At 43.6% G+C, this 11,871-nt stretch overlaps 1 protein-coding gene across 1 annotated transcript; it reads left to right on the top strand.

Moving 5' to 3' along the window:
• Window positions 1–325: 325 nt before the first annotated feature.
• NT1 (Neurotrophin 1) lies at window positions 326–11,125 on the top strand. The gene is made up of 10 exons (XM_017900606.1): window positions 326–358; window positions 6,190–6,348; window positions 6,667–6,804; window positions 8,084–8,186; window positions 8,370–8,493; window positions 9,018–9,176; window positions 9,472–9,636; window positions 10,097–10,413; window positions 10,514–10,790; window positions 10,906–11,125. The coding sequence occupies exons 1-10, from the start codon at window positions 326–328 to the stop codon at window positions 11,123–11,125; spliced, it is 1,695 nt and encodes a 564-aa protein (XP_017756095.1).
• Window positions 11,126–11,871: the final 746 nt, after the last annotated feature.

The following is an 11,871-nucleotide window of genomic DNA, read 5'->3' as shown; positions in this document are numbered from 1 at the left end:
GGCTTGTTCGCGGACGTCGAGGAGGAACGGATCGAGCCTTCAGTCGCGTCCATCGATCGCTTCCGCAGGACACGTCGGGGTATCGGAGAAATTGCAACCGTGGAACCGAAGGACGCTCGCTGGGACAAACAAAGACCACGGGGGTGAATGATTGCAGTCTGAGGAGGGTTGCTATTGAAGTTTGGCGAATTGTTCGAGTTAGCTTGCGAAGATTGGACTCGGGCACGTTTCGCTGCGGGGTATCGCATATTCGCGCTGGTGATTGTGAATGTGGTGATCTGTGAAAGAAGCGGGAAGAGTCGTTGAGAGATCACATGAGGGAGCAATGATGGCGCGAGGATTACTTTTCGTCGCGGTGGTAAGAAATTCTCTTTGTTTCGTCCAAGTATCCCGATACGTACGAGAACTCGTTGAAACAACGACAGTGTGTATCGTTGATATATTTTTACACCGTAGAAACTTGCAAAAATTCATCGATGGGGTTCCACTTTCGTCGATTTGTCGGTAATTACCCAAACTCTTCGTCTCCTGAGTTTATAATGGCGGGAAACTTTCGAGAACGCGTCCTAATAGGTGATCCTTCGCAAAGTAATTGGGAATATCAAGGGAACGACTTAGGAAAGCACTGTTCTCCTTTATACATCGCGAGACAGAGGCATTCATGCAGATAGCACTTTCTTCCGAGGCTTCTAGGCGAATTCTCAGCGAGACAGGTTTCTCGCGGAAACTGCTGCGCGATTGAATTTAAACGACGAGCACGAACAGCCACGTGACGTTTAATTTCACGCGTTAAACAGTCGACGACCGTATTTTAACGCTGGTATGGCCCGTTCGTGTTGGTCGACGGGGACATGGAAAAGAAGTGGAAGTTCCTGTCGGAAAATGGTAACTCGCTACGTCTGTCGAGACACTTGTGCCGTAAAGTGGAACAACCTTTGCGTGGCCTTGATCCGGTAACCCGTTGGAATCAGGAAAAGTAAATAGATTTCCTTAATTGCCACGAGTTCCCTCTCACGCGTTAGCTAGCGAATGATTTATCGGTGATCGCAAATACGAGATCGTTGGCCGAACGTGGCAATTACTTGCGCGATTTTTATCAAACCAGGCAATTGTTCGCGCGTTATCGTATTTCGCCGATCAATTTGATTACTCCTCTCCTCTCTACGTTTCCCTTTCCCTTTTCTTTCCTTTTCCTCCGTCGTTAAACCCTGAGAATTAGGTTCCCGACCGACAGACCGCTGCGCGTGCCTCGTCATCGATTCCTCGATCGAGATCGATCGAGTCACTTATAACACCGGCCGATTTATGGTTATCTCGCCATTTGCCGGTTATCTCGCAATCTCGCGAATCTCGACCCAAGTGGTTGTTCGAAACGGTATGTCAGGTACGTGATACATCGATCGTTCGATCGAAGATTGATTGACTGGCATTTTAGATAAGTTTCCAATAACGCTGCACGATGCGAGGAAAAAATTTCGAATTGCTTTCTAATTTTTATCTGCACAGTATCTTTCTCCTACCTCTGGCATTTATACTTGAACTATCGAACCAGTTGGAACAACTATTTTGCAGTTTCTGTAATTTTAAAAATTACCCAGTTATTTCTATTGCATCATTTCAGGTATCTTTATTCGGGTATCACCTTTGTAGCTTGAGAATTAATTTAAAGGATGGTTGCATAAATATCGAGAACAATTTTCTTCCCTTTAACAGCGTGCTGATTAAAGAATTCCCAATGTTAATAAAATTTTTAAACTTTCTCCAAAATTTTGGATTCCAGGCGGTACCTAATAAATCCGAATTTCACTAGCGTATTTCCGCGATTCCGACTATTTATGTGAAATTTCTCGCGTTTCCAGCCATCTGTTATATTTTAATATTAAAATCACGTCCGCGAAATATAATAAATTGCACCGAAGATCCTTCGACATAAGAGGCGCAATCCGCCATAGCGATTCATAATTCGTAAGAAGCGCGTGTCTCCTTAGATCGATAAGCTCGGTGAAAGTTCTCGATGATAATAATCTAAGGTCCCCGAAATAGTAACCGGAGGACATTAACCACGCTGATACTCGTTACGAAGAAGGATCCCGCGCGATGGAGACTTCGTAAAAGCAGGCTGACGAACACGGTAGAAAGTCACTGGAATTGTGCTTTTTCCGATTCACACGCGAGGTATTAACGATATAACGACGAGCATTCAAATGAGGCCCCCCCTCTATGGAATTTACGATTCATTGCAGCGTGATGCGGTATTCGAAAGTTCTTGATCTCTTAACTAATTAGAGGCAAACACAGCTGAGGCGCGTAGGTAATCGCAGAGGATGCAGGCCTAGTGGATCGATCTCCGCGAGCAATTAAATCGAGGATAATTCAGATCGATATTACACGGGCGATTTGCTGCCCGAGACCGTAAATTTTATCCATATTATTCGATCTCCGAATTGCAGAGAAGAGATCGACGACGATCGATACAGACCGCGTAACAAAACGTTGGTGAACAGGTTGCGCGTGATCCGTGTAAATAATCGTAAACTCGGCAAACGGGATTGCGAAATATCCTGAAAATCGTACGGTATTGGCTAAGCATTGATGAGCAACCGCGATATGAGGAGAAAAAGATCACTCAGTGAAATCGTAGCTCTTCCTTCTGCTGAGCATCATGGTTACTAGGTCAGCGCCGATTGCAAACAAAAGAGGATATGTTGGAATTTCCACGTTGTATGGTCATTTCACGTGGCATAACGCGCCGGGTCACCTCACTCTGGTGTTACATTCACCATTTCCTGCACTCGAATCCCAGACACCGTGCCGTGGCAGGAACAGGGCACGTTCGATAGACCAAGATGGCGCTGAAATCGGCGCAGGAAGGGCGTGCAAGGCGTTCGTTATCTGGAAAATCGGACAATTTAACGTAATTCAACGAAAGGGTATTGTCGAGATAACTATACAGTGACTGATAAGAGAAAATTAGTAAAGAAAAACAGTGACACGAAACGCGAGACACAGCGTCGCCACTGGCTGCGTCGAAATCGACGTAGATCGATACCCTCTGGCGGTGAATACCTTTTCGTGACTATGGGACCACCTGTGATCGACACGATACGATCTGTCTTGATCCTATTTACCGAAGAGATCGTCTAGAACCGACGTTGATAATCGAGTTTGAGTAACTGAGCTTTAATTGACAGTATTTTATAGCAATTAGCGTTACGTCGCTGGATTTCATACTGGAGCTACAAATACGAGAAGCTGAAGAGATTGGTTCGGGATTTTTCGTTTGACGAGTTATTGCAAACAGTTATTGAAAACGTGCAGCTGCTTTGTCGAAATTAATATTGATCTTTATTCAATTACAGCGACTTAATTGCATGTACATATTTGTCTTTGATATACTAGCGTAATTCAAACTGGCTACAGGAAGTATATTTAGGTGCACATTAATGGTCGGCAGTTGTAGCATTGATAGCTCGCGTGGAAAGAAAATAGAAGCTATAGATCAACATAGCGGAGTGGTATTTCGCTTGCAATTAGTCAGGCGATTTAAAGCTTCGCGTGTTTTGTACATTATGCCTGGTGTATCTAAGAAGTTTGCTTGGGTCTGCTTATGCTTGTACGTCGCACGAGATAAATATTTCTTCATCTTCGACTGTCACGAATTTTACGATAAGCTAATGAAGAATCCAAGCATTGATAATTAATTCTTTCAAAAATTACGTAAATAGGCAAATGTCTAGGTCAAGTACGATTCGTATTTCCATATTTAATATTTATAAATCTCACGATAAGTGCTGAAGGGAATTGCTAATTCTTGGAGAAATTAAAAATGGAGGAACAATAAGAGCGTGATAAAAATTATTTAATAGTTATGTAACGAGGGAAACGCGCGAATTCGGTTACCCCAAGTTGGGTCCAAGATTCCAGAGATCTTATCGATCTTGTCCCGGATTCGGGATGACCCTAGGTACCTCTGTCTCAAGGTTTACAGTTAATCCGAGGAAAACGGCTGAGCGAAGAAATTCATATTTTAGAAAGTACCCCCCTATCCGAGATCCTGCATCAGCGTGAAAGTTACACAACCGTTCATTCAAGCTGAAACGGAGAAACCAGGCAAACGTGATAAATCATTATCTATCCGATACGTGGTACCATCGATCGCGCGAACTTTCATTCGATCCTCGTGGACCCAGGAAAAACCCATGCACGCCATTTCCGTTTGCCCGGAACTAGCCGCGGATTCAGAACAGCGTGACTTTCTCTCGCGCACGCGATTCGCGAGCTCCTATTCCTGTCGTCAGGAATCGCGTAATTTCGCCGAACAGACACGCGACGGTTAGTCGTTAAATCCGCTCCGCGCGTTTTCGCGACGATTTCACGACGTTACGCGCCGTCAACGCGCAACTCCGCTTCCGCTCAGGCGAAATTTCGTCCGCGCGAAGCGCGACTCGCGGAGATTTCTTCCGAGATTGGCCATCGGGGACCAGAAGCTCGACGTTTCTCCATAGAGATCAATTCCCAAGGGTATAATGGAAGAATCGGGCTATTGTATCTGTATAGGGAAACTTTGTCGCGTTACTCGGCGAGTAGGTACTATGCGTTACGATTATGAGAGGGAAAGGATCCGCTTCCAACGAACGATCGTTTGAAGGAGATAAATCGCTTATGGGGTGTTCGTTTTCGTCTGCAGGCGAGTAAATTTATCAGGAAACCCTGGATTTTCCCAATTTCTCGAAGAGTGTTTAATCCAGTTGGCGAAGATTTTGAAAATCTGCGTGGTATTTCTCTCGTTATGTTTATCGTTTCGAATAGGAAACTATAACTCTTCACTAGAAATTTTAGATATTTGTATATTGCGTTTCTGAAAAAATAATTTCGTTTTCTTTTACCTACAGAGGTATTAATTGTATTTTGTAGAAGCCAACTTTATCCTAAACCGCATTGTCATTATATATTTTATTTGATTGCGAATAACTGATTTTTCTTTGGTGTTCTATTAAATATAAACGAGAATTAAAATTATTTTTCCTCTGTTTTATAGCACTCGTCTTATAGCACTTTGATTATAAAAAATTACAGTGATTATTATTATTGCGTTTGACCGAAAATTTTCTGCCAGGCATAGTGCATTACTGCTTCTAAAGAAAGCAATGGAAAATTTAATTTAAGAGTATATACTTCTACATTTCACTACTTTACGCAAAAGGCACAAATAATTATTGGAAATTTAAATCGCACAAAATTTGTTCCGAAATATTTTCCTGTCCCGTTCTCAACTCCACTTTCCAGGATTTTCACACGTTAACGAATGAAACTGACACACGGTATATGCACCTCTGCACGCATTGTTACAGCGAAGAACAAAAAAGCGGAAGACGGTACTTGTTTCCGAAAGAGGAACGTTCTATTACGTATTATGAAAACGCGGTGTTATTAATACATTTAGCAGCGTGAATTCTGTGTTTTGTACAGATGAAGGCGATAACGAAGAAACGAGTAATTAATTAGGAATTCGAAGACGGGAACTCGCAGCTGATAATCTGACAGATGGATTAAATTGTTCAGCGAGATACAGGTCGTGTTCCTCCTGTTGTAACGTCGAATCGAGCAACTAGATTTAACGTAATTAACGAGACTAATTCAGATACCTGCTGTGACAGCACCTGGTATCCCTGTTATAAATGCTAATAGCAGAGTTTTTGCCAGTCGTGCTTCAGAAATACGATTAATATTTATGTACGCCTTATTTACGGCCATACTACCGATCGGTTGTTCACGCTAATTATTATTGTTATGAATAATAACTTCACAGATATTCCGCGACATATCAGAATCTAATTTAAGAATTCGCAGAACTCGAAGAGATACGAGAAAAATGAAGAACACGCCTATCTCCAACCCATCTCCGGTCGAATATTCGAATTTCTCTTTCAAAGCGAGGTTCTCCAAAGTCGCCATTTTGAAAACGCTCTATATAATCCATGCGAAACGGATTCGAAGTCGAGGTATAGAAAGTACGCGTTTGTGTTGTCGAGGTGAAAATATGATTAATCGTTCGAGACGATTCGTGGTGAATAAACGGCGAATGAAGTTGCAACGTGCCAGCGACAGTTGGCTCCACTGACCTACAATGTTATTTTCGGCGGTAATAATACGTTCATGCGAGTACACGGGGTTCGTTTCACTCTCTAGGCAGTCGTGCTACTGTCCTCGATCGACGCCAATGCCAAGAAGGATCTCAAAGGAGACGTGGACCTCGACGAGCTTAAAGAAACAAACGAAACGACGGTCACGTCCATCAAGATCACCGACGACGCGTTGAAGAACGGCACGGATAAAGCACGGCACAGCGTGAGTAGAAGTTTCTATTTACTTAAATAACGCTTACACGCAGCGCTGGTCGAGTTAATCGCGGTGAATTTAACGAGTCGAAGTTATCGTTAACGCATTAGCGTGGACGCGAACGTGAAAGGGGACTCGAAGGAATTACGCTCCGACAGCCGTACTTTTCTTCCTTCTTTATTAAAGGTTACGTCGCTTGAACGGCCTCTATCCTGTCGGGGTTGTAAATGTATTTTCCTTTTGAGGGAAGTACAAGTATCGGAATTAAAGTGAAAAGAAAGACACGAGCCGGGTCATTTTGAACGATTATTTCGTCTGTTTCGACAGCAGCTGCAGAAGATTCGTACCCTCCCGAGCAACGGAAGTCGACAAAATGGCAGCCGGGAGCTGATGCTGCCGAAGGGCGTGGACATCGCGAAGGTCATACCCGACGATGCGACTGGCGGCGAGGAAGAACTACCAGAGGTAAATGGACGATGAAATTGGTACCGTGTAATTTTTGGTAAATCGTTCGGTAACCCCACGATCACGTTTCAACGATCTACCAGCTCGATTGTCTCGCTTGGAAAGAGACTCACGACAGTGACTAAGTATAAAGCGAACGGAACTGCTCGATGGGACTACAGAGGAATGCTTGTTCATCCTCGGTACCCGTTTTGTAGTCCCGAGTTGACCCTGTTCCGATCGAGGATGACGCGATGACGGTAAATCTTGTCTGGTCCCTTGGTCTCTTATTGGCAATGACTCTTATTTATTTATCCTGACTAGTTTCGGTGCCTAATATGGGAAAGTGACTCGATTTGTATAACCTGTAAGTAACGTATGGCAGACGTCGATTTAACATCGGTTACTTTTATGGTCGTTCAAGGTTCAACGAACGCCATCGAAGAAACCTCTGAATCGCCTTCTTCTGGCAAACAGGCTGTCCCGGTGTCAATATTATTGTGCTCGAGCGAAAGACCGACGAGTGTTTACCTTGTCAGGTGGTAGACTCTTAGAAAGTCGAGTTTGGACCTCCTTTCCATCGTAAATCACTCCGAAACGTACAATTTTGTCACACACGGCAGCCATTTCGTATAATTATTTTAGTCCCGACTTTCTGTTCTCCGCTTTACGCGCAAAAATCTGCGTGGAACCCGGCGAGGCAGTTATTACTGGGATTTCTAAAGTCCTATCCTTCTCTTCTTCGGACTCTGTTATACGAAATGTCCATAAAAATTCGTAGAAATTTCCCGCGGATATTTAGAAACCCGCGGTCATATTATCGAGGCGGCCGGACGTCTCCTCGATCGTTCATCCCTTCCGATTCGAGAGCGTTTCACAGGACGTTCTTGCCCGAGAGATGACAGCGTTTATTTTCATCCTCGAGTACTTTCACGCGACTGTAATTGGCGTATTTATTATATCGCCGGTCGTAATCCCCGCAGAATCTCGGGCGAGGCTATGTAAATGCTTTACAGCGCGTCGAGTGACTTTCCTCTCCGGGCATTAATTAGCAACCGGGCTGAAATGTATGCGAACCAACTCCCAGGGACATACATATATTGTTAACTACGATTAAGATTTCTCGACCGATAAAAACCGTTGAAATTGAAATTCCTGCGTTGTCGGGAGATCTTTTTTATGGAACGAAGATACGCGTGGTGGAATACAATTTACAGCTTATGAAACACAGAAATGAATTCAGTGACATAAATTAGGATTAATTAATTAAGATAACAGAATCCCCGGTTTTTTGCTGCAGCCACAGGAATTGAAAATCGTGAGGCCCAATCTACGGAAACGACCCGGGTATCGACCTCCACCGAGAAGACCGACTACGCTCAATAGAAGAAACGTTTACACAGGTGATTTTTCACTATTTCACTGTTTCACCTAGTCTCCGAAGATCTAACTAAAATTTGAATAAAATTAGAGAAAAATTGCTGCTTGAATTAAAATTGAAAAATTAACGAAGTGACTTTTACGCTGTAAGGGTTAATTATGACGAATGTAATATACGAAGAATGGAAACGGACGTAATTTTTCAGATCTGTCCAGAACTCCTCTAATTAGGCCACCCAGGAGACCCACGGAGATAAAGCGCGATCCAACGGAGAAAGAATGTACTTTCTTTTCGAAGACAGTTTGCCTGGAAGCGGCCGACTATCCTCAGTTAGTATCGTGCATTGTCACATTTCTTCTTCCTTTTCCTCTTTCCGCCGCAATTCAATAGGTTGCAACGATTGCGCAACCGATTCGATGACGTGCATCTAAATCGTACTTTCCCTAATCAACACCCGGGGATTGCCGTTAATTAAGGGAACCGCAGTTTCACAATGGTCGAGGGACATAATTCGCGGGCTCGTTAAAGCCGAAGAAAGTGCTCGTTTTCCTGCGATTCCGCTCGTTCCAATTGTTCATTGCGCAATGTTGCTTCGACCTCCGTGTTTCTCACAACCACCTGTGTTTCTTAATTGGGAATTACGCGTCTGGAAATAGGAAGGAAGTCGCAGATTCAATTGGCGAAACTCTCGTTTCTTTCTTCCCCTTTCTTCGCCAAGTGATCTCATTGAATTACGGAATAGCGCGTTAGAAGTTAGTTCCTTAGATTGTTTCAATCTAATTAAAGGGATAATTTTCCGTGGTATTTATTACCTCGTCAGTTGGTTGATTTTAATGGAAGAAAATTTTCTTAGCGAGGCGATAGTCAGGAGTCTCAGGGGTAACAAGGAAATGGTCGCAGCTTTGCTGACGGACTACAAGTCGCAGGACTTTGACGAGGCTGGAGACAGTTTCCCCATCCTGCCTTTGGAAAATAAATACGAGAATCGATACGAGAGTAACGAAATCAGAAGGTAAGATCGCTGGATGTATTTATGAAACATCTACAGCTCGGAGTTCGTGCCATTTTGCCCCTGCGTACTGGCAACTCGATCAACAGTGATAGCATGTGGTGGTCGGGTTGCCGCATTGCAGGAGTAAATGGCGATCGAATCCTGATATCTATGAAGAAAAACATGAGACTTTTTATATCTTTGGTTCCTTGTTGTAATTAGTATCGTATTCCTTATCGTCTTCCTGTTATTTTTAAAAATTTTATTACATCGAGTTAATTATTCCACGGAGCTCACTTGCTTTTAATTATTCCAGGAGATCCGACACGAGTTCAGGATTCGAGAACGTGGAAGAGGGTTTCACGTGTCCATCGGTGATTAAATACGCCCGGCCGCAATTGGCCCGAGCCGCTTCCGGTGTTTGGAAGTACATAATAAACACCGGCGAACACACGCAAACTCTGCGATTAGAGAAGTGCTCGTAAGAGATTTTAATTAATTTGCATCGATCGTTACGTAGGTGATCGATCTACCGTGACGTTTCTTCTATTTCAATCTGTGTAACCACGGTGCAGAATTTCCTACTCGGTTTAAAAAGCAGTTTCGTTTGCCTCCGCCATTCGTTCCAATGATTTGTCTTCGCAGTCGAAACGAGATGATTCGGTTGCCGCTTTCCCAGTTAAATTTATTCAAGAATCTTCGCGGTAACTTCGCGATAGAAATCGAAATTCGACACTTGGTTACATGCCAGTGCACAAAGTGTCTCGCTTGTGGTGCACGAGACTTCTTTTCTTGCGATGAAAATTCTGCTTCACTTTCGCTCATGGTAAGCGAGTAAACCAGAATATCGGAAAAAATGCCGAAGTTCCACGAAGTACCATTCCGTTTGACAGTATCTATATGGAAGAAATGGAAACGACGAAATATATATTCAATTTCAGGAATCCGCAATCGAGCTGCTCCTTCATATCGGAAAATTACCGATCCTCTTGCATGCAAGTGTACAATTATCACAGGCTTCTGACCTGGGACAGCAAGCTGGGCCTGCACATGGACATTTTCAAGGTACCATCTTGCTGCAGTTGCCACGTGCACGGCTACGCCGAGATCTTCCCGCCTCATCAAAAGGATCCACCGTCGAGGATCAAGGAATCGTTTCCTGGATCCGATTTCGTCACCGAACAGAAGGATGATTTCGAGGAGACTTCGAAGTTGGATTACTTGAGCAAGTTTGCCAATGCTTTCGACTCCTCTATTGGTACGCGAAATGGACATGGTTGCCCACTTTCTGATTATTCTTTAAACAGTATAGATCATAGGAAATGATGATGCAAGTCACGATTTCCAAAATTGCGCAGGGTCGAGTAACAAGAAGCCTACACTAGAGGCCTCGCCGAGTCGACCAACTTTTACTCTTCCTGTGAGGCCGAGGCCCAAGAAGCCTTCGTCCACGAGTTCAAGGCCGTTCGATAAGTTACCTCAGCAACATGCACCTAATACCAGAGCACCTGGGTACACAGGGCCGTTAACGAAAGGTTCCAGACCCAGCAGACCTAATAGACCACCGTACAGGAGGGAATCCACGTCTCACGTCGAGGATAACGCCGAAACTGCGAACAGCACGATTTTAAACAGGTAATTAGCATAATCGGAAAGTTTAGTATTAAGGAAATTAAGAAAATTCCGATACCGAGTTGAAACATCGAATCAAACAAGTCAACGTTGAAATAAAGAATGTGAAATTGCCCAGGTACAGTCAGCCGTACGACCTGGAAATGGACGCGACATCGAGGCTACAAAATGGCGGCTTCGACGACGAGTACCAGGAGCCGCAGAGGCGGATCAATTACAATTACCATCCGATTATCGACTTCTTTAGACCAGAGGCGATGATGTTGCAGTCGTCCGAAGGTTCATCGACGTCGGATCAAGACGATCCCAATTCGTGGAAGCCGTTGATAGCGCCCTGAGCGTGGTTTCGCTTTTTCCGGAGTACCTGATCGTTTCTTTCCTTCGCTAGGAATCGAAATTGTCGAATATTGACCGTGTTTTAACGTTAATCGACCGTGCAAAAGCGAAAGTATTATATATATAACGAAAGTAGACGCTATATTTTATGATTTATAGTTTTATAGTTTATACTATGTACTCGTTCGTGTTCGTTAGTGTCCTCTCGCTTCGATTAGCGATACTTTCTGTTCAACGACGCGTTCAAGCTCCGAATTCGACGTTTAAGAATTAAGAATATTCGTTGCTAGTGTACAGCATGTTCAACGAGTTTGCGTTTGACGATCATATTTGAGAAAAACGAATGAAATCGAGGATACTATACGACGTCTACTAGGTGTAACGGTAGAGGATGATTAACGCGTGTAGAAGTATTACAACCACATTGGGCAGGTGCAATTGCAAGTGCGTTGCGATCAGCGACGTTGCGTGAATTTTTATATATTTATTGTACGTTTATTATTTATAAACCTTCGTTGATACAACGAGCATTACGAAACGTCTTTAATTGGATGTCTATATTCCGCGAATGGCCAAATAAATAATGCAACAGCGGCTCGACAATAGCCTTTTTCTGACAGTGTTGCTCAACATTTCTCTCTATTAACAAAAGTCCGACGAATAACAGATTTATTTTAGCTCTTTCCTAACTGTCCCAACTTTTTACGTCACATTTCTCAACACTTCCATCCTCTTACCCAACCACGAC

Source organism: Eufriesea mexicana, unplaced genomic scaffold (genome assembly GCF_001483705.2).
Source record: "Eufriesea mexicana isolate 0111107269 unplaced genomic scaffold, ASM148370v2 scaffold1312, whole genome shotgun sequence".
Lineage (NCBI taxonomy): Eukaryota > Metazoa > Arthropoda > Insecta > Hymenoptera > Apidae > Eufriesea > Eufriesea mexicana.
This window is presented reverse-complemented; position numbering and strand designations above follow the sequence as displayed.

Bases quoted from the DNA above. Each gene is read 5' to 3' on its own strand.
- NT1 (XM_017900606.1), top strand. From the start codon at position 326: ATGATGGCGCGAGGATTACTTTTCGTCGCGGTG. The intron at 359-6,189 runs GTAAGAAATTCT...TTCACTCTCTAG, and splicing joins GATTACTTTTCGTCGCGGTG to GCAGTCGTGCTACTGTCCTC. The intron at 6,349-6,666 runs GTGAGTAGAAGT...CTGTTTCGACAG, and splicing joins CGGATAAAGCACGGCACAGC to CAGCTGCAGAAGATTCGTAC.